Genomic DNA, 27982 nt, shown 5'->3' on the forward strand with positions numbered 1-27982 from the left:
GTTTAAGAGCTTTTCAATTATTGTTTTTCTTCAGGTAAACAGATGAGTGTGACCTATTCTTTCTTCGAATCTCATTTGTTGAACCTTGATCCTGGGTCCAAACTCTGAAAAGTAGGGTAGATGACAAAACCCTAACCCATTTGGCATTAAGAGGTTACTAGAGTCTGTTGATACCAATAATGTGAATAATGCTGTTAACTTTCACCTGTAAGGTCTCAATACCGACGATACAATTCGGTCATTTAAATCGCAATTGACGTCTTGGCCAAAAAAATAAGACGTCTGATGTACTATCAATGGGTATGATGCTATTACATATTAAGTGTATAATCTATGGCTATTACACTGAAGTTTAAATCCCCCAGGCTGGTATAATAATTTCATTAGCAATGGAATCACAGGTGTAGGAAGTTGAACAAATGAGCTCACAACAACACTACCACCACTTTTAGGAAATGAGGTCGGAGAACTGGATTCAAGAATAATTTGCAAACATAATTTGCATTGTTTGCAACTTACGTTACTATACAGTTGAGCCATTCACCCTAACACACCCTACCGTGCAAACAGCACTTAAAGCAAGAACTGCAAAATAGAAACGGTCTACAACGAACGGATAGAGAAATGAAGTAGCAGCAGTAGTAGTAAGAACAAAACAAAAAACTTGTGTTTCGAATCGCATTTAGATGCATTCAACATTATTATTTATAGAGGAACCATACTTGGATTTTACAAAATTGATCTTTTCCATTTTTCTATGCGGAGCGAAAACCTGGACCCTTAAAGAGACTGATCGCAAAAGCGTGGAAGCTTTTCAAATGTGGTGCTGGCGGAGAATGCTCCGAATACCTTGGACAGCGAATAGAACCAATGTGTCTATCTTAGAACAACTGCAGATTAAGACTTTCCATACTTTGCCTTCGCCGCGCAATCAAGTACTTCGGTCATATTGCTCGGAAAACACCTGATAGCTTAGAGAGACTATTCGTGACAGGTAAGATCGACGGAAAGAGACCGCGCGGGCGTAGTGCGACAAGGTGGCTCGATCAAAACCCGCACCACACTAAAGATCCCATTTAACGAAGACCTTCATGCGACCAATAACCGGAGGCGCTGAAGGACAATACAAGGAATAAAATCTCGTTGAAACACGTCATGACCCTCAGCAGTGAGGAAACGACGCGAGGAGGAACGAGGCTAAATACTCTGGATTTTTAGAATGCTAGTATTATTTTACAAATTCCATTTTTCGATATCAATTTTCCTTAAAACTATTCATTTTGAAATCGATGTGGCTATGATGGAAGTTGTATCAACTGTCGATCACGTAATCAAAGATTGTATTATCTATGGTTGATGAGGCCATAGATAATACAATCAGGCAAAAGGCTACATAGGTTACGAATCAAACAAAAAAACTGTTTTTGTTTTGTTGTGGCGTGTTGAAATAAATTTAGGTTCCTTCGTGTTAATCATTAACTTGATATTTTTGTCCAAAATCTAATTAATAATGAATGTATGCAGAACTTGTCTTGCAGACAAAACTGACAAGGACATATTTAATGTAAAGATGAATAAAAAGTTTAAAAACAAAACTTTTGTTGACATGATGATATTTTGTCTGGATATAATGGTAAATATTGAAGTTAAGCTTGATTTATACTGTCGCTTTTAATAAACTGGCTGCCTAATTAATTTAAAAAAAATATTCGTAAAATAATTCTGTCAACATGAACCATAAAAATTAAAGTTTACTTTTATGAGATCTCTTTTTTTCAGGTTGTTAAAAATGCAACCATTACAACAAAGCTTTGTGCAAAATGCTACAGAAAAATATTATCATTTCATAAATTTAAATCGCTGGCCATAGAAAATGATATTTATTTAGAAAGTCAGTGTACATCTGCCAAGCACCAGATTCCACTCAATAACAATGAGAATGAGATTGGGCCCACACCACAGTTTAGTATACAAATGGTTGACTGTCTCTCTCCTGAAATGAATAACAAAGATATAATATTCAGAGAACAAGTCAAGACAGAAATGGTATCGGCTCATGATGCAGAAAATGACAGTATCGAGTTAGGAAAATCAGAGCCTCCAGAGTCTGATGATGAATACTTGAGTGTAATTAAAAAAATTAAAATGGAGTATGGTATGGATGGTAAAGATGCTAAGATCAAACGTAAAAATGGTTGGTATGTTAAACAACATAATTTTTAATAAATAAATAAAGTTCTAAACACTAAGAGGTTGAATGGTTTCTGATTACACATGATTGCACTGTAAATTATTTCAGTGAATATTTCAAGTGCTGAAAAAGCAACAGGTTAAAGATATAGTTAGTCTAATTTTAAACTACTTTTTACAGCTACTGAAAGAAAATCAAATTCCAAAAAGATAGATAATCCAAAAAATAATTTAAAAATGATGTGCGAGGAATGCGGAATTACTGTAAAAGATTTAAAAGAGCATATGAGACAACATCTTCCTCCAGACGAGAGACCAAGAGTCAATTGTCACCTTTGTGAGGAAACTTTTTCATCGGCCAATTCAAAATACAAACATGTGAGACGCAAACATATGAACATCAAACAGAATTGTAAAATCTGTAATAAGGGTAAGCATAGACTTAGAATTCTTTTTCCCCTTATTCTAAAGTAGGTTTAAAATTAATAAGCACTGGTTTTGTGCATTATACTCAAAATTAAGGTACCACTATTGGTAGTTGACTATTTTATCAAATTTTGTGATAGGTTTTTTTAAAGGACAATATATAAAAAAATCTAAATTACCTATTTAAAGGAACATTTAAAAAAATATACAAAATCAACTGGCTACTTGGACTTTAGCATTGCTGGAATTCATATTTTTAACAATGATTCTTCCATGTGGTGTCCATCTAGGGGTGTTCAAAATTCCCCCCCGCTACCGGCGGGAAGTCCGGAAACTGTAACGCCCCCGTTTTTTTATTGCGGCTCCTGCCGGGCCCCGCCTTCGCAGGCTGGGACGGGGAAGGAGCGATCTGGTTTTTGGGCTTTCCAGTAGTTGGTGCCCTTGCGGGAGTGGGTTTTGGTGCTACTGTTATCTGGGGCTACCTTACGGGGAAAGCGGCAGTACGTGTCGCGCCTGATTTTGATCCGCCATAGGTTTTCACGGCCTTTGCAGTCCTGCCAGGCGCCAGTAAAGAGGGTCTATGTTTCACCTCGTGAGCGAGGGACAGTCTCGCGCACTCCACAGTGGAGCTCCTCGCCTCCAGGATGACGAGCCGCCGCCTCAGCTCCTCGACTACGTTGGGGTACTCAGCTTCGGGCAGAAGAGGGACAGGGGCCTAGCTGCGTTGCCGCTCGACAAGATCGGCAACCATCGTTCGCATCTCGGCCATGTCGACGCGTCCATTCTCCGCCGAGTCCGCTGTCGTGTGATGTCCACAAACAGCCCCGGCGTCTCCCGCCCACTGGTCGCATCGCCTCTCAAGGAGCTTCGCGCCGAGCGCAGCGAGAGAAGGCTATCGCACCTCTCCAGTAGCACGGTGGGGACTCTGTCCCTTACGCGACCCGTGCTGTCGCTTCTTCGTGGCAGTATTTCCCCCCTCCAGAAACGGTGGGGCAGCGTGCAGCCGATCGTTCGACTGCACGGAGGGATTCTATTGATAAAAAAAAACTGAGCAATCACTTGTCCCGATCAAAACCTCAAACCTGGATTTTGCATCACAGATGTCGAGCCACTTAAACAGTCCTATAATAATAATGTTCTCATATAATTTTCAGCTGTCGCAAACCTGAAAGCGCACATATTAGTGGTGCACAATACGGAATCACTGCCGTTTGAATGTATAGCATGCGGACGCGGGTTCATATCGAAGTCGCGCCTTGACGTTCATATGGCGGTGCACACCAAGGATCGCCCTCATAAATGCTCATTTTGCATTAAACGGTTTAGGACTAAGATTTGCATGCAGCTACACGAGTAAGAACTATTTGCTATTTTTTGCTTTTTTGAGTTGGGGTTTAAACAGGCCGGGATGATATTATCACCTTAAATTGATATTGAAGTATTTAATTGATATTAAAGATCTCTTATGGGTAGGTACCACCACCCTGCCTATTTCTGCTGTGAAGCAATAATGCGTTTCGGTTTGAAGGGTGGGGCAGCCGTTGTAACTATACTGAGACCTTGGAACTTATATCTCAAGGTGTGTGGAGCATTAACAAAAAAAAAAGTGTGCTTAATCGACATTTTTGCCACCTCGTCCAATCTAAGCAATAAAAAACAATATGTACGTCAAGCTGCGTCTCATGATCTCGTCTGATCGTCTGATCGCGTCTGATATGTGAAGGTGGGTGGCGCATTTACGTCATAGATGTGTAGATGCTCCAGTAACCACTTAACACCAGGTGGGCTGTGAGCTCGTCCACTCATTTAAGTAATAAAAAATAAAAAGAAGTTGTTTCTGATATGTGTCTTCAATGCTCAGAACATTGGAGAAAATCCTACGTTGGACTATGTTAGTATTGCTCAAAATAAATGTGTGAAAGTAATAAATCTTCGAGATGCTCTGTTGATGTCCGGACACCCTTTGGTCTAACTCATTATTCTTTCAGGCGACAAGTCCACAAAAAGGAGAAGAATCATCTCTGTCAGTTCTGTTCGAAAACTTTTTTCAAAAAATATCACTTACAGGTGCATATAAGGTAAATAAATATAACCGACACGTATTATGTAGTGATTGTGTTATTATATCATTTCTATAGAACAGTATTAGTTATGATTAAGGTCCTTGAATAACCTAAAATCTACCTAGTATTGAAAATTTAGTTAAATTATTAACAAATTATTACAAATTAAGTTAATTAACAAAACGACAAGCTAAAATCCACTGCGAAGGGACAGAGTGAATATCGCTTGCGACTAGTTATGGTACTAGGTAGGTAGGCAGCGGCTTGGCTCTGCCCTTGGCATTGCTGAAGTCCATGGGCGACGGTAACCACTCACCATCAGGTGGGCCGTATGCTCGTCTGCTTACAAAGGCAATAAAAAAAATTAAAAAAAAATGTTGTTGTACTACGCGCTGCTGTTTGTAGTCGCTGAAGCGCTGAATGCGCAGAACTATCGCAACTGCGATCACAGCTTACATAATTAGCATGTGATATTTAACAGCTATAGCATTCGCTGTCTCACCATTACCTTATATACAAGTTTTTTATTTATTTATTTTTTATTGCTTAGATGGGTGGACGAGCTCACAGCCCACCTGGTGTTAAGTGGTTACTGGAGCCCATAGACATCTACAACGTAAATGCGCCACCCACCTCGAGATATAAGTTCTAAGGTCTCAGTATGGTTACAACGGCTGCCCCACCCTTCGAACCGAAACGCATTACTGCTTCACGGCGGAAATAGGCGGGGTGGTGGTACCTACCGGTGCGGACTCACAAGAGGTCCTACCACCAGTGAAGTTCCGGCATACAGACCGTCGGTCTACCGAGCAATATCAGCCGCTCGGTGGAAGATCTTCCTTTCTTCGTTATATCCAAAGTCTCTCAATCGTGAGCATTATTACTTGTTTTTTTTATGAAGAACGATTCTCTTGCGGTCGCGGCCCAATCGTTAATTCTTTTGGTTTTGTTCTTCTTGTTTAATTGTTGTGTGTCTTGTTAGTTCTTTTGTTTTGTTTATTGGCAGAACTCACACGAAGGAGAAACCGTACGAATGCAGCGAGTGCGGCAAGTGGTTCAGCTCGAAGAACGTGCTGAAGAACCACAAGCTTATACACGAGGACGTCAAGAGATTCGCGTGCACGCTCTGCGATATGTCGTTCATTAGAAACGGGTTAGTGCTGGATGTTTTTTTTTTTTATCTAATGATTTCACAGGAGACTTACAGGATACTGAGTTTCTCGCCGGATCTTCTCAGTGGGTCGCGTTTCCGATCCGGTGGTAGATTCTGCGAAGCACTGCTCTTGCTAGGATCAGTGTTAGCAACACTCCGGTTTGAGCCCCGCGAGCTCACCTACACGTTAGGGTGAAGCTAAAATAGCCTCTCAAGGCTAGCATAGGTAGGAAGAAAAAAGAAGACTAACACATTTGTGTTATACTTGCAAGGAAATAATCTCTCGATCTATTTAAAGGTATAGAAAAATCCTAGATTTCTTAGACAGGCTTATTACAAAAACGATATTTTAAATTACAATCTGATATCCCAATCCCAATATATATTTGCAAATTTTGCGGGTTTAATTTTTTTTTTTTTTTTTCCTTCCTAAGCTGATAGCCTTGAGAGGCTATTTCAGCGTAACCGTGGCTAGTAGGTGAGCTCACGGGGCTCAAACCTGACGACGATGCTAACACGAACCCTAGCAAGAGCCGTACTTCGCAGAATCTACCACCGGGTCGGAAACGCGACCCACTGAGAAGGTCCGGCGAGAAACTCAAGTGGGCTGGTCTGAGGGTTAATTTACTCGTCGAGCCCTTCGTCGCAAGCGACGGGTTCGACGAGGACGGTGACCGGTGCTTGAAGTACCTAAAAGCACCGTTAGTGGATCGGGAGGATCCGAGATGACGTGTTTTTGGCGACGTCGACTACTTTCCATTCTGTCCGCAGGATCGGGAATGTAATTAATTTTACTACACGATTATACCCTTAATCGACATATCGCAATAGTCTATACAGAGGTCAGCGGCTAACATGGGTGAGCCAGTTCACGGCCCGCCTGATGTTAAGTAGTCACCGAAGCCCATAGACATCAACAATGTAAATGCCGCCACTTGCCTTGAGACGAGTAATAAGTCTTAGTTTTTAAATTTTGAATTGAATTTTCTTTTATACATCCGTTTTAAACGATATTCAGTTTTTTAAATTCTCTTTTACGATATTTGCAGCACGCATTCTGTCAATGTCATGTCAAACGCCAAAAGGTTACATTAGAAAATCATAAAAAAATTGAATAATATGGTAATTATTTATTCTTAAATTTCCTAATTTGGTGCGCAATTTTCTTAATATTTTTTTTGTTAACAACCTTCTCCTGAAAATAACAAACGCGATAAAAAAAAAATTCAATTTGTGGCCGGCGTTCTGATGTTACGCGCGTACATAAAGTACATAGATTCATTTTTATATATAAGATTATTATTTTTCCTTGCAACGTGACCGGAAATCTCGAAAATCCTACTTAGGCAAACGCTGGAGAGTGTCGTGAAGACTTTAGCTCTATGGGTGTGATATTATATGTGGCGCAGGTACCTGCATGCGCACATGCTGTCCCACACGAAAGAGAAACGCTTCGAATGTCAGTACTGCGGGGCGAAGTTCCACCGCTCCGACCACAGGAGGCGCCACGAGCACACCGTGCACCGCCGACACCTCGACAACGCTCACGACACACCCTTCACTGCCATATAATATAATAGCCGGCAAACTTCTTGAGCATTTGTTGACGTAGTGGGGGTAAGTTCGCGCATGGTACACTCACGTGCATAAACATTACTTACTCTGCGTCATAATACTATTAAATTATTAAAATCAACATATGTATTTATTTATATATTTATTAAAACATCAACAAAACATGTAGGTCAATAATTGTAATAATTTAATCTTGGGGTAAAATAGATATTCCTACTATTAAGTCAAAACTAGAGCTGTTGCCAGGTCTTGGTTCAGTTGAAGCGAAGCTGGTATTTGTAATTTTTTTTCGTTATCATAATCTTGACCATCATCATCATCACTGTTTTCATCACCCGAGTCGCTATCATCGTGATTAGTCGACATAGGGCTCATCGGTGTAGTTTACAACTCGGTCGATTCGGTCTTCTTTTTTGTGTATAATTAATTATTTTTTTAAGATATTCGATTCGTAGTAATCGAATGTTACTTTTTTCAATTACCAGCTTCCGATTATTTTCTGTTCTTTTTTTCCATCTGAAGCCTAGCTCTTTCATAATACGTGTTAAGCTTCATTCCGAGCCATTAGAATTTATATCTTCTTTAAATTTTTCGAAGCCTTTCTACGGTACGGACTTTCGCTGCTTGTTATGTAGTTATTATGATTACATCTTTTTATTACAGATTGAACGAAACTATCCATTCCGGTAACTTTCTTCTTCCTTGATATTTTCTTACCCGGAGTCCGAAACACGGCGAGCAAGCCAGAGCCTTTAGCTTCATTAATAATAATGCACCTAACAGTACTCACTGATGGTTTTGTTACTTCCGAAGTCTGTTTTAATTTTTCCATATCATTCTTCCCCTGTTTTATAATGAAGCAATATACGTCGTACACAATTTTTCTACCCTTTCTTTTGAATAGTACACCAGTTTGTCGCGGCATAGTGTATGTTTTATAAAAAATCAACAAACACTCAACAAATAGCAATGGCAACAAAGTCCACAAGTGATTATAACAAATAACTTAACGATTAATAACGATAGACTTTCCACTGTACGCAAGCGTACTTTTGGGAGCAAGCGGAATGAGGGCGCGGTGCGGGACGCAGGGTTCGACTGATCTACCAATAACGCGCTCGATACGATTTCCCCTGCCGTCGCGCCTCACCCTCACCACCAAAGTGATCTAAAATTCGGTTCTGCGCAGTCAAGGTCATTTGCTCACGAAGTTTGCCGGTTACTATACCAAAAGGGAACTTTTTGGCGGGAACGCGAGGAGTGAAGTTGTGTGATTTATTTTATTTTGTCTATTTAGTGTTTCTTCAGGTTTAATTAAGTGTAATAACGGTGGTTTATTAACTGATTTAATATCTGTGTGAAAGTGCACAAATGTAGGAAAATGAAATTAAACAAATTCATACATTAGTTAAATAGCTATCTATACTAATATTATAAAGAGGAAAGATTTGTTTGTTTGTTTGTTTCGAATAGGCTCCGAAACTACTGGACCGATTTGGAAAATTCTTTTTCCATTAGAAGCCGACATTGTCCCTGATGAACATAGGCTACTTTTTTAATTTTTTTTAAAAATTTTTTTTTGTTTCATGTGTGTTTTAATGTTCCCGAAGCGAAGCGAGGGCGGGTCGCTAGTTAAATATAAAGACCAAATAGATTAATAAACACTAATTTTCGTCGATTTTATTTATGTTTATGACCATAATAAAAATAGTTTTATACAATCAAAATACTTAGGATAATTTTCGCTTCGAATTTGTTCAACTGTCTGGGACATTTATCGTTTCCTGCGCGGTATACATAGCGCTACCGGTCGCCAATGCAATGTAGGCGTTGACATCAGGGGAATACGGTCGAATGTCCCATTACGAATCTAAATATCTACTAATTTTCAACAAAAAATATGAACATAGAGAAATATGAATAGACGCATCTGTCGGCAAACTCATATGACACGGGAAAAGCTCATTTTTGTGTAAAATTCAATAGCTAATCAATAGTTTTCAGCTTAATTAAGGAAGTGTGTTGAGGCAATAAGAACATTGTGCTCAATACCATTGTTATATATTTAATTAGACATTAAATGTATTATTTATTGGTAATTCCGAAATGCACGTATCCTGTTAACTTTTGGTGAAGGTTTGGAGAGTGTCAGTGAGTACATTATTATTAATATTTTCAAAAAAATGTATTGTTTAAATAAAACAAATTGTTGAGTAAAAAAGTTTATTTTTATTCCACGTAAAATACAATCCAAATTAAAAAACACACACACAAGTACATAATTAAAAACTCAGATAATGTCAATTCAATATCTGTAAAGACAAACCCTTTAAACTTGGTTGAGATTTAAGTTGACGATTGTTTCATAATGTCCAGATCAGTGTGCTTAGTGCGAGTTTTTTTAACGTAAAAGTAATAGGCACACAAACGCTATTTAATTAATAAATACATTTTATATATAGGTCCACAAAAGCTCAGAACGAATAACATTTAAAAAAAGAGAACGCTTTTCGTCTTCTGCTTCTAATTTCGGCATATACTAATACGGCTTACAAATGAAACTCAAGTCAAATTCGTTAGATGGTGTTATGCCAAACCCGACCCCACAAGTGCAACTGCACAAAGTTTACATCAAAATCGATCTGGTACTATAGGAAGGCATACGCTATAAACATGCAGACATATCTATAAAAATAAAAAATCAATTTCCACATGAATGCCCATTAGCCACCATTCGCACCCCTTGAGAATGGTTCAATCGATTTAGCTGGGTTTTTTTCTGCATTGTACCTTATCCCTTAAGGACAAGGTTTTTAAAAAATATAAATCCACCGAAAAAAAATCATGCATTTAACAATGACAAACAATTAAAACGTCACACATTTTTTGTAGGTATATAAATAATACTCACAAGAAATATATGCATAAGATTTTTTTAATTCTAAATATTATGGACACAATGGTTTTTCCGCGACGTTCTCAGCATTCTCCTCGTCGATACATAGACAAGCTGCGTCCTCGGGTAGGCCCGCTGAATTTTCAGGCGCGTTAATATTCAACATATTCAAAATTCCTTCGAACGTGTCGTTCAATTGTGGGAATTCCGTGTTCATAGTTTCCATGACTTGTTTTAGTTGTTCATTTACCGCCCTGGCTTGCGTGTATTCCGCTGTGACGGTCGATTTCGATTTTTTGACGCGAAACGATTGACGTTTGACGGCCGTCGCTAATTCGTTGCCGAGACGCTGGCTCCTGATAACACGTTCTAGAAGCTGTTAGAGAACATACAATATTACAAGAATAAAATATAAACTCGTACTACTTTTTTTATTTATTGCTTAGATGGTTGGACGAGCTCACAGCCCACCTGATGTTAAGTGGTTACTGGAGCCCATAGACATCTACAACGTAAATGCGCCACCTACCTTGAGATATAAGTTCGAAGGTCTCAAGTTTAGTTACAACGGCTGCCCCACCCTTCAAACCGAAACGCATTACTGCTTCACGGCAGAAATAAGCAGGGTGGTGGTACCTACCCGTGTGGACTCTCAAGAGGTCCTACCACCAGTAAAAAGTGGACTACTGGTGGACTAAAGTACTACTCTTAAAGATAACTATAATTTTATCAAAATGTGTTGGATGTTGACGTCTAAATGTCGTGTTTGATTGTGTGATACATTTGTCAATAATCACATGATTAATCTATACTAATATATAAATCTACAGTGGCTTTTACGGAGGTTCCGTTATAACTACTGAACCATGCATCCGATTGACTTGAAACTAGGTATCTATGTAGAAAATACATGTACTTAATGGATAGGCTAATATTTATATGAGTGTCGGACTCCCTAATAATAATGACAATAAATAATAATGTTAATTTTAAAGGCGCAGTGAAGCGGGCGAGTAGGGCTAGTAAGAGTATAATTTTGTTATTGACAGTGTTATTGGCAGTGATTGACAGATAAAAAGTTTAAGAACTGTTCTGTCAAAATTACATACCTAAATATTATGCATATCAACGATATAGTGGTAGAGATAATTTGAATGGGTTCCACTATACTATTATGATGACTTTTACTGAATAGGTACTATATGTTTAAAACTAACAATGCAAAATTAAACAGCCTTATGCTATAAAAACTATCTTTTCTTTGGAATTATATGAAACTAGCCGTACTCGCCCGCTTCGCTGCGCATATAAATTAACATTATTATTAGGAAATCCAACACTCATAAATATTAGCCTATCCATTAAGTACATGTATTTTCTACATGGATACCAAGTTTCAAGGCAATCGGATGCATGCTTCAGTAGCTATAACGGAACATCCGTTAAAACCACTAGATATATATATTAGTATTTTAAATTTATGGCAACAGTTCGGAAAAAGCTATGAGGCTTAGGACATGGAAGAACATTGTTTAAAGACGGCAGTAGTCAAACTCTTACAACAATAATATTTACCCATGACTTCTGTCGCTCAGTGTCCTGACACTCCTGGATGAGTGAAGCGACTTGTTCCTCCAGCTGCGAGTTCATTGCGCCCGTTTCAAACACTTCCCGATCTAAGCGCTCTTGTTCCTTTTCCAGATTTTCTAAATGACTTTTCGCATCAGCTAAATCCTAATCAAATCATATTCTTCTGAGTTCGTGCGTCTATCACCCCGACAATAAACGAGATAATGTATGAACTACGGTAGATGCAATATAATAAAGTGTCAAATCATTAACAGCTGTAAACGTCATTTAATAAATTTTACAATTCGTACAGTTTTTCATATGTTATTATTTTCTATTATCTATTATCCCCAAAATTATATAATCAAACTTTTTAAATGGAATTAATGTTTTTATTCCTACCTATGCTGATAGCCTTGAGAGGCTATTTCAGCTTCGCCATAGCGTGTGAGCTTACGGGGCTCAAACCGGAGTGTTGCTAACACTGGCCCTAGCAAGAGCAGATTCGCAGAATCTACCACCGGATCGGAAACGCGACCCTCTGAGAAAATCCGGCGAGAAACTCAGTGGGCTAAATTAATGATAAGTAACAGTGTGTGCACATGTACTTACACGCAAACCGTGCACTTGTTTACGATACTTTGAAAACTCGATTGTAATGTGTATCCTTTCAACCCGGAACACGGTAGTGTTTTGAGGCAAATAGAGACAGGATGGTCGGACTTATTTGTGCGGATCACAATACAGGGTGTTGTATCAACCACTTATTAATTACGCCAAATAAAATTTGTCATCACACGATGTTATTTCTTTAGCGCGGAAGCTAGTCATGAACGCATGTTAAGTACGTATTTCATTACACTTTTACCACATAATCTTTAAATTTAAATGAGGGAATAATATAAATCTCGCTATGAATAAAATTTCAATCGACATAAAACAGTGCAATATTTTTTAAATATACCTTCGTAACTCTAGCGACATCGGCTCTAGCCAGTCTCAGCTTGTGTCTGTAGACAGACTGCGAGGTGTGTCCCGAGTGTCCGTGCGCCTTCTCGACGGCGGCGGCGGCGCGACACTTCTCCATGGCAGTGTCTCGTCGCGTCACGTACAGCGCTAGATCATCCGCCAACTTCTCGCTGGTCCGACGAAGGTGCTCTCGACGAACCTTTGCACGAGAGCACGACTTTTTTTTTTCCTCCCTATACTCATAGCCTTGAGAGGCTATTTCAGTTTCATCTTGACGTGTAGGTGAGCTCATGGGGCTCAAACCGGGAGTGTTGCTAACACTGGCCCTAGCAAGAGCAGTGCTTCTCAGAATCTACCACCGTATCGGAAACGCAAGCCACCGAGAAGATCCGGCGAGAAACTCAGTGGGCTGTGTCTATGGGTTAGTTTACTCGTCGAACTCTTCGTTGCAAGCGACGAGTTCGGCGAGGATGGTGACTGGGAGAGCACGACATTACATATTCAAACAATATATCTTTGTAACTCAAGTGACAGAAGGACCGATAATGAGATGATGCATAAAATAAAGGACATAATTAAAACTATTGTTTTTTGTCATTAGATTATCTCCAACTATTCTAATAATTATCCATATAATTATTCAGTTATTCCTTCACCGTGAAAGTCAATCGTGAACATTTGTTAAGTACGTATTTCATTAGAAAGATTGGTACCCGCCTGCGGGATTCGAACCCCGGTGCATCGTTCAACACGAATACACCGGACGTCTTATCCTTTAAGCAACGACAACTTTCAGACATCATAACAGTTATTGTTGTCACCAATCAGTTTTAAATTAAAATAAAACTTTTTTATTGTGTACTCTTGATAATTGAAAAAAATACTACAAAGAAGAATTCAAACACTACACAATGACCCCAGAGGATGATATCATCACCCTGCTCAACTCAGTCGTTCAGACCAGTTTCAAGGGTGGGAGAGCTGTTGTATACAGTATATGTCAATGGATTCCAGTAACGATCCAACACCAGCATAGCTGATCTCGTCTTTAGCTAGATTTTGTTTACATCTAACCTCCATTCGGTGTATTTCGTTTTTCATTTGTCCTATCTCGCCGGCGGCTGATTTGGCGGCTTGCATGTTCTTCTTCAGTTCGACGGCTAAAATGCCCTGTCAATCAGAAAGCTGTGAACGAAGCCACTATCCGCTGTGACTGAACAGACTCTAAAATAAAGTTATTTAGAAGAAAATTCAAATAACACGAATTTTGTTGTATAAACTAAACAACTCAAAATTGTGTTCATCTTATTTAAAAATGGATTTCCAACGATAATATTATCAAATACAGGTAAATAGAGATGAGTCGGATTTATTAGAACAGATCCGAGTATTAGGTATTTTACGAGATTAGGCTGCACCTAATTCCATTTTGTCAATGTGTTTAATCCACCTGTTCCACCTTAAAATATAAAATCGAATGTTCAGCACACGCGCCCACCTGTTTCTGCGCTATCTCACTCACTTACACGTTGCAACGTATCTCATAATCCCTAAATGCCTAAGCCTAATCATTCAAATAATGATCCAACGATCACATTAATCAAATCCTAGTAACAAACTTGAGATTAGGAATAGGCAGATTGAGATTGCTAGCTAAGTAACGTATTGGCTGTGAATGAGATTAGGAATTTGAATTGGATTAGGTATTTCTTAAGATTAGGAACAGGTTGACCTAGTATATGATTTGCCGAGTACGACCCATCGCTACAGGCAAAGCTTGTTCGCTATCTTTGATGGTTGATCTACTTTGCTTTGTCAAAAGTTTTTCCTCCTATGGGCAGTGAGCGACTAAACATAGGAATTCATGGTTTTTGCTACAACACGAGAAAGCGCCCCCTGGTGACGGATACTTTGCCATCAAAGCCAAAGGAACTTTCTAGACTGCACGCTGCTCAAACTTATAAGCCTTCCTCTTTACAGTCCCGATTGACCGAAAGTTACTTTTTTACCGCCAAAATGAAGATAGACTGACAGTTAATGATGGCTCTGTCTTACATGGATGCGTAACTAAACGTACTTGCTGAAAGTTTGGCGACTGACTGGATGCACCCAAGCCTTTATTTCAAAATTAGTACAATCATTCACATATTTGTTTTTATGAATTATTAATTATTTATTATTATTAATTATCGTCTCGTAGCATGTATTATAGAGCACAAAAATTTTTTTAACATCATATTGAAGATCGCGGACAACTTAATATACATTTTTAAATATAATACACAAACTTACTTTCCTCTGCCAGACCAAAGCCTCCCTCTGTACGCGGTCGAGCTCTTGAGTTAAGTTCATCTTCTCCTTGTCCATCGCATCAATATCTTCTTCCAGTTGAATTATTTCTGCCTCCGCGTCCTACGGTAATTCGATGTTAACTAATCAACGTCGTGACAGTTCGAGCGAGTGTTAAAAGAATATTAAAAAAAACAACCATACGCATATACGCACGCACACATACACGCACGCACGCACACATACACGTACGCACGCACACATACACGTACGCACGCACACATACACGTACGCACGCACACATACACGTACGCACGCACACATACACGCACGCACGCACACATACACGTACGCACGCACACATACATGCACGCACGCACACATACACGTACGCACGCACACATACACGTACGCACGTACACATACACGCACACATACACGCACACACACATACACGCACGCACACATACACGCGCGCGCACATACCCACACGCACACTAACACGCGCGCACGCACACATGCACGCGCGCACACATACACGCGCGCACGCACGCACGTATTCAACGCACGCACGCACGTATATACGCACGCACGCACAATACACAATGTCAGTCACCTTCAAATTAGCAGAATACTCGTGTGTAACAGAGAGGTTACTCTTCTGCGCCGTATCGTTTCGTTCGTTCGCCTCCTTCCTCGTCCTCTCCAGCACTTCGAGCCTCCCTCGCAACTCTCGCAGCGATCTCTCCACTTTACCGCGCTCTTGTTGAACCGTGTCGCGCTCCGCCTGTATACGCATAATCTTCTGCTCACATATTTGAATCTCTGTTAGTTGGAAAGACAGAAATTTTCGATAATTACTTGAGTAATTTTTTTTATACACTAGTCGTGCTCTACCGTTTTTGCAATTCAATTATTTTTTGCTTTTTATTTTCTCTATAGAATAGCATAATGTTTAGATGTTTATTGAAAAACTTTAGTCATGCACGATTACGTTAACATCAGTTTACAGTTCGGAAACATTAGATATTTTTTTTTTTTTTTTTTTATTGCCCTTGTAGGCAGACGAGCATACGGCCCACCTGATGGTGAGTGGTTACCGTTGCCCATGGACTTCAGCAATGCCAGGGGCAGAACCAAGCCGCTGCCTACAAATAGATAGACACACACACAGATATTATGAAACTAATAAGCCCAAGATTAAACTTTAAAAGCAGGTTTTAATTTAATCTGTCCTTCGTCTTGTTTTTTTTTTTATTATTGGTCTTGTAGGCAATAGTAGACGACCATACAGCCCACCTGATGTAGGCAAATGAGCATACGGCCCACGTGATGGTGAGTGATAATAACCATCGCCCATGGACTTCAGCAATGCCAGGGCTAGAGCCAAACTGCTGCCAGTGTGCTCGTTTTTTAACGTTCTCGATAGCGTAAAAGTTAGCTCATATTTGTATGGAATGGGATCGTTTGCGTGCGTTTGCCGCTAGGGGCGCTGTTCCAGCTGCAGACAAAAATGGCTTAACTTTGACGCTATAGAGAACGTTAAGAAACTCGCACTAAGCACACTGTTGTTCTATACATCTATATATCTTACGTTTGTTAATCAAGTTGATGTCCGTGGCCATCTTGTGGTGTTGCTCGGTCAGTTTGACGACGTGTCCTTGCAGACGAAGCCACTCGTGCTGCATCCCCTCGGTTCGTTCGCGCAATTCTTTGATTTGCAGTTCCAGCTCTTCAATGCGACGCTCTTGCGGCGACTTCAACTGCTCAAAATGTTATACATAAACATCTAATTATATTAAACTAGCGACCCGCCCTCGCTTCGCTTCGGAAACATCAAATTTTATTATTGATTATTTACGACATCACATTAGAAACCTCATAAAAAACAGTATTTCTCCACCATTTAATGGATGTTATTATACATATAAACCTTCCTCTTCAATCACTCTATCTATTAAAAAAAACCGCATCAATATCCGTTGCGTAGTTTTAAAGATTTAAGCATACATAGGGATATATTTTGAAGTCGTCGTGGCCTAAGAGATAAGACGTCCGGTGCATTCGTGTTGAGCGATGCACCGGTGTTCGAATCCCAGGCGGGTCCCAATTTTTCTAATGAATTACGTATTCAACAAATGTTCACGATTGATTTCCACGGTGAAGGAATAGCATCGTGTAATAAAAGTGAAAACCGCAAAATTATAATTTGCGTAATTACTGGTGGTAGGACCTCTTGTGAGTCCGCGCGGGTAGGTACCACCGCCCTGCCTATTTCTGCCGTGAAGCAGTAATGCGTTTCGGTTTGAAGGGTGGGGCAGCCGTTGTAACTATACTGAGATCTTAGAACTTATATCTCAAGATGGGTGGCGCATTTACGTTGTAGATGTCCATGGGCTCCAGTAACCACTTAATACCAGGTGGGCTGTGAGCTCGTCCAACCATCTAAGCAATAAAAAAAATAGGGACAGAGAAAGCGACTTTGTTTTATACTATGTAGTGATATCTAATTATATATCTAACAAATATTTTGAAGCCGTCGTGACCTAAAGGATAAGACGTCCGGTGCATTCGTGTTGAGCGATGCACCGGTGTTCCAATCCCGCAGGCGGGTACCAATTTTTCTAATGAAATACGTACTCAACAAATGTTCACGATTGGCTTCGACGGTGAAGGAATAACATCGTGTAATAAAAATCAACACGGCTCTGTACCTACTCACATCAAAAATTTCCTTCAAAGCCGTGTACTTCTTCATCACGATATCCAGTTCCCGTTGCTTCCTGACGATGACCATCGCCTTCTGATCGTACTTCTCTTGAAGCTCTTCCAGCTCCTTCTCTTTCGCCTTCACTTGCGCGAGAGTTTCGTCCATTACCTGCTGGTTCTTTGCTTGCCTGTTGCGATAGATTTCGAGGTCCATCATCATCTTCGCGTGTTGGTTCTCCATTGTGGTTAGAGATATTTCCTGTGATAGCCACTTGTATTAACCAAACTATAGTAGTAAGTGATTGTGTGTGAATTCTTAATGGACATCAGCGAAACAACAACTAATATGGACAGTTTTAATATTAAAAGTATTTTAATCTGATCGTTTGCTAAACAGCAAGGGATTGTGTAAATGACAAAACCGCGTGTTTTTTTTTAATTAACTGCACTGTTTAAGTAACTAAGACCAATTTTTTTCTAGATTTAATAATTGTGATATTATTTGTACTCGCTACAATGATTAAATATTTTAAAAACCATTTTGATCATATACATTCTTTTAAAAGCCCAAGCTCTGAATTTCTTTTGACTAATCTCAGTGATCAACGGTTTTAAAGTCACAAGTGATGGAAAACGTCTTCAAACGCCAAGCTATAATCATAAACTAATGATTCCGAAATGTTTTAATTACAGAGCGAAATAATTTAAATGATAGAAATATTTTTTTTTTAACTTAAAACTAATTTTACTTTTAGACCAACATTCGAATCTTCTACGTTAAAGAGATCCACATTAATTACTTTACCTGTTTCCTGGATAGCTCCCTCATCTTCTTGATACCGTTAGCCATTGATTCAACTGCTTTATCATTCAACAAACACTCTTGTAGATTCGCTAATATGTCATTTTCCAGTTTGAGTTTGAGCTCGTTTTTACGATCGTAATCTTTCTCTGAACTCTTCAAAATGTTTCGCATCGTTTGATTTTCCTGAAAATGTAAACCACACTTAGTAAAGTAAATATTGTTGCTGACAATTTCCCTATCATTTAATGTAAGACAGAGTTGTAAAATATTCGTATCGAGTCATACGTACATGCGCCACAATATTTCTAAGTCGCAATTGTCACAATTGGAGTCTTAAGAGTTAAATGATTCTATAAAAATTGAAATTTTCATACTACATTTATATTTTATTAGTTCAATCAAGCAGCCGCTTACGATTTGCGCAATATAAAACTTACAGACTTAATCATTTCCTGATCTCTCTCTGTCATCTCTATAGCTTCAGTTAGTTCTGCGATTTGAGTTTCCAAATTAACCCTTTTCAAGTCTTCAGTGTCAACTACAAATGAAAATGAATGGTTCAATATTATTAATATTTTTTGTTTATTTTTTTCCTTACTGAGCAATTTCATACGCGTCCCGAAATTGAGATATTTTTTCTATTAACTTAAAGGACTTAAGGTTTCTATAAACATCACTCATGTACACAACACATCACAGATGAATGGAGACTTCAAGCAAATTGCTTAAATGCAGTTATGGAGATAAGTGTAAACAAGTTTAGAACCAAACTGGTTGTCGAGATATATGTTTGAACAAATGCAGAACCAAACCAAAAAAACCCTATAGCGAAACTAATTTTTTTTTATTGCCCTTGTAGGCAGATGAGCATACGGCCCACCTGATGGTGAATGATTACCGTCGCCCATGGACTTCAGCAATGCCAGGGGGAGAGATAAGCCGCTGCCTATCGTTTAATTCTCTCCACAAGCCTCGTTTGAAGAAGGACATGTCATAGCGCTCGGGAAACACCGTGGAGGGGAGCTCATTCCATAGCCGGATGGTACGTGGCAAAAAAGACCTCTGGAAATAAATTCACCGTTGGGTAATGTTTATGGTTCAAAAAGAAACTTGATTGCATAATTTCCTATTTTAGATCCTTCACCGAGCCAAAATATCTCTCCAACAACTCACATAATTTAACAGCCCGATCCAAATCATACTGCAGCTTGTCCTTGTTCATGGCGATTTCTTTTCCTTTGTTCATCTCCTCCATTGCAAGTTTCTTTGTAATCTCCAAATTGTTCAATAACGTGCGATAGTTTTCTTGAAGTGTTCTAAAAAGGTAACACCATTATTTTACCCTCCCCAAACTAGAATTTGAGGAAACAACAAAGTCTTGGCAGTTAGTACAACTAAATAGTTCCAATCCAAATAATCTCAATTTTACGTAAAGCTTGTAGAAGTTTAAGTAATATATTATGTGTATTACTTTTTTTTTTAATCTTGAAGTTTGATAACTCTAAAGAGTATGAATTCTATATTTATTACATGATTACGACTATTTCACTCAATTTTTTTCTATTAAGAGTATTTTCTATTAAGGGCCGTACCCAACTCTAATCGTTGCGTATACTTATTCCATAGCCCCTTAAAGACTAACAATATGCCTTATAAATAAATCCCAGTGTGCAATTCCAGTATTCTAATACTCGTAGAGCGCTGAAAATTAAGTGTAGTAGTAGAGATAACACAATTACAATACCGGTAGTCGTCTCTGACAGCATCGTAGACGCGATCTCGCTGTTGGATGTTAACAAGAACAGAGTTCCAGAGACTGACTAGACGCCGTTTGTCTAACTCCAAGTCTTCCAGTTCTGTAGCATACGCTGTCACCTATAATACAGTTTAACATGCACTTACTGTCGCAGACTGTCAGCAAAATAATGTATACCTTTATATTCTAAATCTTACAGCAGATGCTACAAGGCTGAAGATACAAGCTGCTAGAGTTTGTATCTGTTCATCATCTTTGAAATCTCAACGCAACAGAGCTTATCATGATTTGGTGATTATTTATATATTGCTTACAGGTAAGTGATTACCGAAACCCATACACATCAGCAATGTAAATGCCAGCACACACCTAGAGATATGAACTCTAGAACAACGCCTGTCCCACCCTTCAAAGCAATATACATTTACTGCGTCCTGGCAGAAATAGACAGGGTGACGGTACCCACCCGATCGGTCTCACTAGACGACCATCACCAATATACATAGCATGTACCTGTCTGTAACATTTTTGGATCACTGGCGCTAAATTTATCTCATCTGGCTACTATATTTAATAAATGACTTTTCTGGAGTTCTTTCTTGTGGTACAAGTCGCTCTATGATACTTAAACACTACATTCTCGTCGTGCGATCACAGTAATATTACCCACGGCTTGTATCAAACTATTTATTAATTCTTAATCCAAATTGAAATTCTAACGGAATATTGGTTAGAGACAGATCACAACTCGCAAAACAACACCACATTCAATTACAGACAGACTTGTATGATTTGACATTACTTATCTACTTTAAACACATGAAAAGACACAGACGGTTTCATGATTAGTAGAGTCACCATAGCCTTAGATACACAAATAAATAATTTAATAATATCACAAACCATCGGCAGTAAATTACTACTTTGATACAAATGCGTACCTTGTCGTTGACTTTCTCCATTTCGGAATTCTTGATCTCGAGTTGTTTCTGGAACATTTCTAGTTTCGACTCCAGCTTCCAGACTTCATTACTCAAGCCGAATATGAACATATCCTAAAGCAACGAGTTGGTTGAAATGTGCGTCCAACAATTGAACTTCAACACTATTATACTTACTAATGAATACTAAAGAAAAATTATGAAACAAATAATAATTCTAGAGACATTGTTTCTCATTGTTGTTTTTCGTATGGCGAGTATTCGTATAGAGTAAATCGCAATTTAAATCCTGAAATATCACCTTGTCGTTTGCGGTATACCCTCTAATACAAATCTCAGTCAGCAGCATCGTAACTTTTTTAATTCTACACTAAGTTACTATTACCGAGTCCATGTTCCCCCAGACCGGGAACCAGCGCTACACTAAAAACGATGCCTTGCTCGTAATCAGTAAATTGAAATCATTTTGTTAGAAGCTTTGATTAATTTAGTAAAATACTAGTTGACCCGGCAGACTTCGTAGTGCTTCAAGCGATAAATAAAAGACCTAAACTTTTGTATAAAATAAACTTAAAACAAACAAAAGGAATCCGTCCGACGGGGGACACATCAAAGGAAAAAAGAAATTGTTATTTTTATTTAATTTCGAGCATTTTCATATTTATCTACCTCTTAAACCTTCTCTGGACTTCCACAAATAATTCAAGACCAAAATTAACCAAATCGGTTCAGCCGTTCTCGAGTTTTAGCGAGATTACCGAACAGCAATTCATTTTTATATATACCTATATATAGAAGAAGATATTTGGTCTAGCTCTGTGTAATTTCTTTCTTTTTTTTTTAAACTACCTCATTTCTGCTCGATATAAATATATTATCTCCTACTTTGACCGAAATTCTAAAAGTTACAAACCAGCTCTCTTTTTTCCTGTGCGAGTTGTCGTTTCTCCGCCTTCATCTTGTCTGACATCCGTTGGCTGACGGTCAGATCTGACTCTGTCTCATCACGCCACTCTTCTAGTTGTCGGCATAAAGATGTCAGAGCTTCTAACTCCTCGGTCGCTTCCCGTTCTACACCGAAAAAATATTATTTTATTAGTTTACATAAACACCGATAAGTTTTATGTAATTAACGTAATGAACACACTTCTTGTGTACGTGGTCTAAAATTAAAAGATCGGGACAGTGTTCAAAAGTGTACTCTACAGAATTCTTGTTTTTTTCCAAGATTTGATTTAGAGGTTCTCAAAACTACTTCTGAACTTTCGGCTACTGCAGTTAACTGGATCATATGACGAAGATTACAGTTTTTAATAATTTCTGCAGCTCATTTGAACAGAAAATAATACCATTCCTCTTTGGATTCTATCAACACCATTGTCCGATTTAAATGAATGATGGTATCATTATTACTATAAGTAAGTACCATTGTCATTTTTCATTTATCATTGATCATTTGTAACTAATCATTAAATTTTAATTAGGTATGGTTGAAGTTACGGGTTTTTATGGCTCTCTGTTATCTGTCATCTATGGCTTTCAATTGAATTCGCACAGAGAAGTGGAAACTTTACTAGAATTATCAAAATACTTCGTTTACATACACACATACAAATTTGAAATTTGAATAATTGATTTTTGACATTGCTCAAATAAATTCATTCTGAAAATTTTGCTTTCTATTTATTGATCAAGAGAGATAAATGTACGAAGCGAAACTTCTTCGACGACAGCAAAGCAAGATTAATTAAAGAAACATCGTTAGAGAGAAGTTCCAATCAGATCGATTGTTTTACAAAATAAAATATGTGTCCTTTCTGTTTGCATTCCACCCTACCTATTTCTGCAGTGAAGCAGTAATGCGTTTCGGTTTGAAGGGTGGGGCAGCCGTTGTAACTATACTGAGACCTTAGAACATATATCTCAAGGTGGGTAGCGCGTTTACGTTGTAGATGTCCATGGGCTCCAGTAACCACTTAACACGAGGTGGGCTGTGAGCTCGTCCACCCATGTAAGAAATAATAAAAAAATTAACTCAGATTTAATTAACCAGTGATAAGATCTTGTTCAAGCTTCTCCTTGGCTCTTTTGTATTTCTCGTTCGATTCTCGAGCCCTTCGTTCCGCTGCCTCGCGTTCCGCTGTCCTCTCAGATAAGCTACTCTCATACTCCTCAATCAAAGCCTGCACAGATATTTGTTATAAATAATAATTTCCGCCAATCACGTTATAACAATAACGAGCTTAATTAGATTGTGGGAATGAAAAAGACCGGCAATTAAGAAAACAATTTAAGGTTAGTTTAGTTTAACAAATTAGTCTTCTTCTTAGTCGAATATTTCATTGCTGAAGGTCGTGTCCCTGAAAGCCCTTCGTGGCTCTTTGTACCATCAGCTTCCATTTGCTTCGGTTTTCGGCTTCTCTCAGGGCGGTCGCAACAGACAGTCCAGTGAGCGCAGTTATCTGATCCGACCAACGACTAACAAATTAGAATGCTATGTTATTTATAATTCCTAACGCACTCAATAGCAAATATAAGTAAGAGTGTCCGTGCTATCAGTAAAACAAGCGTAAGATTAAAACTATTTCACAAAACCATCTTCATACGATTCACCCCTGTCATCGTTCGTCGAACCCGTCACTTGCAAGGAAGGGGTCGACGAGTAAATTAACCTTCAGACACAGCCCACTGAGTTTCCCGCCGGATCTTCTCAGTGGGTCGCGTTTCTAGTGTTAGCAACATCGACAGGTTTGAGCCCCGTGAGCTGACCTACCTATTGCCCTTGTAGACAGACGAGCATACGGCCCACCTGATGGTGAGTGGTTACCGTCACCCATGGACTTCAGCAATGCCGGGGGCAGAGCCAAGCCGCTGCCTACCGCTTAATACTCTCCACAAGCCTCGTTTGAAGAAGGACATATCATAGCGCTCGGGAAACACCGTGGAGGGGAGCTCATTCCATAGCGGATGGTACGTGGCAAAAAAGGCCTCTGGAAACGCACTGTGGATGACCGCAGTGGCTCCAGGTAGTATGGATGAACTCTACTCCGTATCGGCGATAAGTCAGAGTTTTCATACGTAAGATCTATCACAACGATACAACTCTACGAAACATTAATATTGCGTGAATACTACAAAAAGCAGTCTTAATTTTTACACAATTGCCATTTTTTGATAATGATAACGATTCATGAAAAAACCAAAATATATTTTCTTACTCTTTGCGCATTTGTATCGTGATCGCTTCGATAGATCACTTCCAAGTCCTTATCGTAGGCTAGCTTGCTCAGACGGAGCTCTTCACGCTGCGATAGAACACAATTTACAACATTAGATATATAGGTACATTTTATAATTAAAATAATATGAAACTGATATAATAATAATAACAAAATGAAAGATGAATTGGACTCGTCATTCTCACGTGTCATCTAAATCCTCGTAATGTGGTGTTAATACAATGATAATATTTTTCCACAGATTTTTCAATTACTTTTCTGGTCAAGATTCACCAAGAAAAAATTTCAATGCATACAAGTACAAAAGTGAACTCAAATTTGTATGGAGTTGGAACGGCTTCCCTTTGTTTTCCGCTAAGGGCGCTATTCATACATATTTGAGTATCGCTATCGAGAACTCGCACTAATATAGAGCAAGCACACGTTGTATGAATGCATTATATACATGAATATAATTTCAATAGCTCAAAATATCAATTTAACAGCACATAGTTGAGTGAGTGATCGTTTTATCAGGTGTTCAACGGCTTCGGAGACCATGGACATCACAACGCGAACGTTGCTCCATTTGAGACATGACGTAACTTAAATTATTTGGTATAACGGTTATCCAAACCTTTAAACCAAAACGCATGTATGTTTAGCGGTAGAAATAGGCTCGATGGTTGTACCTACCCGCATGCATATACGCGGGTAGTAGCGTACTACGGGTAGTAATGCGCGTACTTCATAGTAGTAAAAACGTATATCTATAAATTTTACGTTCGTTTACGTTTTTATGTTCATTACGGGATGCTATTCCTTCATCGTGAAAGTCGTACTAACCAAATTAAGAATCTCCTCTTCAGCAAGAGCGTTCTCCTTCTCGAGGAACTGCTTGAGCGTATCCTGGAAGCGCTGCATCAGCGGATGAGTTGATTCCAATACTGCTGGCATCGCACCTAATTCTCTTTTGCTGCGCCATCTTAAAAAAAGAAAAATTAATGGTTACTTAATTTAGTTCTGTGTATGTATAACCATTTCACATACTATACGAAGCTATCACAGTTAAATTGATATTAAAAAAAAAAATACGCTTTGTATGCTTTTTTATTGATTGTAGGGCGTCTTGTGAGCCCGCACGAGTAGATACCACCACGCAGCCAATTTCTGCCATGAAGCAAGCAACACTTAATATGCTTTTCGGTTTGAAAGGGCAGCTGTTGTACAAAACTGAGAAAGACAACTTGTGTTATGTTGCTGTTGTCTATCCTCCGGTAACCACTTAACACCAGGCGGACAGTGATCCCATTCCGTTCAGGAATAAAAAAGAAAGTCAGGGTATAGCTAGGTTAGGCCTGCAAGCTTACTGGTCGAAGGCCTCTCTGCCGGCCTTGTTGCAGTGGCACTGGTCGACCGGGCACCGGCAGCACTTGCAGATCCCATCTTCGAACGGAGGAGTCACGCACTCGCACTCTTCGACTTCCTGTTCGAAAAAAAAAAACAAATATGACAAGAGGTTGACAGTTAGCAAAGTACGGCGATCGACCTACGTATGTTATTACACTGAATTTCGTGTTACAAATACTTTGAAAAAAAAAAAAATATGTTTCGAAATAAAATGCCCTAAAGGATAAGACGTCCGGTGCATTCGTGTTGAGCGATGCACCAATTTTTCTAATGAAATACGTACTCAACAAATATTCACGATTGACTTCCACGGTAAAGGAATAACATCTATACTAATAATATTATAAAGAGGAAAGATTTGTTTGTTTGTTTGTTTCGAATAGGCTCCGAAACTACTGGACCGATTTGAAAAATTATTTTTCCATTAGAAGCCGACATTGTCCCTGATGAACATAGGCTACTTTTTTTATTTTTTATTTTTTATTTTTTTTTGGTTTCATGTGTGTTTTAATTTTTCCGAAGCGAAGCGAGGGCGTGTCGCTAGTCGTGTAATAAAAATCAAACCCGCAAAATTATAATTTGCGTAATTACTGGTTGTAGGACCTGTTGTGAGCTCGCACGGCTAGGTACCACCACCCTGCCTATTTCTGCCGTGAAGCAGTAATGCGTTTCGGTTTGATGGGTGGGGCAGCCGTTGTAACCATACTGAGACCTTAGAACTCATATCTCAAGGTGCGTGGCGCATTTACGTTGTAGATGTCTATTGTCTACGGGCTCCGGTAACCACTTAACACCAAGTGAGCCGTGAGCTCTTCCACCCATCTAAGCAATAAATAAAACATTTTTTTTTGCGCTTGTAGACATTCGAGCATACCTGATCGTCACCGTCGCCCATGGATTTCAGCATGCCATGTATGTAATACTTAACATAATCAAATCTTACGTGCGGAAATATAATTCTCTCGTTCCTGTGGAACAGGCAATTCTCCTCGTGGACCACAAGATCATGTTCGTCTCTTGGACAATCGCAGGTGAGTGGCAGCGGTGATTCTGTCGAACGGCTGTCCTCCGTGCAACCGCAGTCTATGGATGTACCAGATCCTCGGAAATCGGACATGATTCGTAATATTTGTGCAGAAATTAAGAAGGGAACACGCGTGTTTCGCGGGATGAAAACAGCGTTGTTTGTTGCTAGGCAACGAAGCAACGTTGCTAAGTTCCAAATGTGTGCCATTCAAAAAGGATACAACCTCATTCTGTAATTAAATTTGCCGTGTCTGTTAACGCGGTTTCAACTCTTTTTAGTGCGGAACTTATTTCCCGATATTTTGTACAAATAGCTAACGGATTTGATTTGATTTGCGCGAGCTAAACACGTCCGTATAGGTCGATACTTAATAACTACAATAAAACTGCGCAAATAGTCTGTATTCCGACGCTCCGCACTTTATACTTGTTAATAGGGAGTCGATCCATCGACGGTTCGCGCTCAAAGGATTAACCCCTTGTCTAATCGCGATCTGTAACGAGTTGTCCTTAACATAGAGTTAAAAATCGTAAGTACCGAGGTGCGAATCTATTTTGAAAGCTTACGTTGAATCATTCGTTGCCAATTTATAATTAATTTAATTGCTGTTCATTTAATTAAAACAATTATACTTTCACTCAATAAACGGTGTAACTATTTTGATTTTGTATCATAAACAAAATCCATATAATTATATTCTATACATTTCATGTTCACACGCACGTGGATCTAGTTCTAGTAATGTCGATTTCCACTAACTTTAGTTTATTGTGTTTATAGACAGCACCTGATAATGTTTTGTTGTACGTCTTTTTTCGTTTCCGCGGTTTCCGGATCCTATAGACGCGGTGTCGGTTGTTAACCGCTTAATTTCGAGCGGGTAGTGAGCTAGTACACCCATCTAATATTACTCTGCTTTGCATGTACGAACTAACTGTGCTGGGGCTCGGGATAAATAAAACAGTTCCACCAAAGTACCTGTATTA

General features: G+C 39.0%; 2 protein-coding genes across 3 annotated transcripts; one reads left to right on the forward strand and one right to left on the reverse strand.

Moving 5' to 3' along the window:
* The first annotated feature begins 1375 nt into the window (after positions 1-1375).
* Positions 1376-9628, forward strand: LOC114253378 (uncharacterized). Of its 2 annotated transcripts, XM_089734292.1 has the most exons (8): positions 1376-1633; positions 1780-2194; positions 2372-2620; positions 3771-3969; positions 4605-4694; positions 5686-5832; positions 7242-7403; positions 8632-9628. In XM_089734292.1, coding segments are annotated over exons 1-8 (1386 nt in total). In that variant the 5' UTR covers positions 1376-1510; the 3' UTR covers positions 8633-9628. The 2 variants fall into 2 exon arrangements, with proteins under 2 accessions (XP_089590418.1, XP_089590417.1); XM_089734291.1 differs by lacking the exon at positions 8632-9628 and having other exon boundaries at positions 7242-8581.
* Positions 9629-9827: 199 nt separating this feature from the next.
* On the reverse strand, positions 9828-27425 carry l(2)41Ab (lethal (2) 41Ab). The gene is made up of 19 exons (XM_089734295.1): positions 26913-27425; positions 25930-26045; positions 25406-25544; positions 24560-24646; positions 23392-23524; positions 22255-22412; positions 21342-21455; positions 20389-20519; positions 19818-19960; positions 19082-19182; positions 18645-18827; positions 17853-18098; positions 16725-16893; positions 15747-15955; positions 15134-15253; positions 13916-14011; positions 12837-13040; positions 11879-12037; positions 9828-10679 (listed from the first exon to the last, which is right to left on the reverse strand). Exons 1-19 carry the CDS (start codon positions 27201-27203, stop codon positions 10356-10358), a joined length of 3123 nt encoding a protein of 1040 aa, XP_089590421.1. The 5' UTR covers positions 27204-27425; the 3' UTR covers positions 9828-10355.
* Positions 27426-27982: the final 557 nt, after the last annotated feature.

This window comes from Bombyx mandarina, chromosome 17 (genome assembly GCF_030267445.1).
Source record: "Bombyx mandarina strain Sakado chromosome 17, ASM3026744v2".
In the NCBI taxonomy this organism is placed as follows: Eukaryota; Metazoa; Arthropoda; class Insecta; order Lepidoptera; family Bombycidae; genus Bombyx; species Bombyx mandarina.

Bases quoted from the DNA above. Each gene is read 5' to 3' on its own strand.
- LOC114253378 (XM_089734292.1), top strand. From the start codon at position 1,511: ATGAATGTATGCAGAACTTGTCTTGCAGACAAAACTGACAAGGACATA. The intron at 2,621-3,770 runs GTAAGCATAGAC...TATAATTTTCAG, and splicing joins TTGTAAAATCTGTAATAAGG to CTGTCGCAAACCTGAAAGCG. The intron at 5,833-7,241 runs GTTAGTGCTGGA...TATGTGGCGCAG, and splicing joins ATGTCGTTCATTAGAAACGG to GTACCTGCATGCGCACATGC.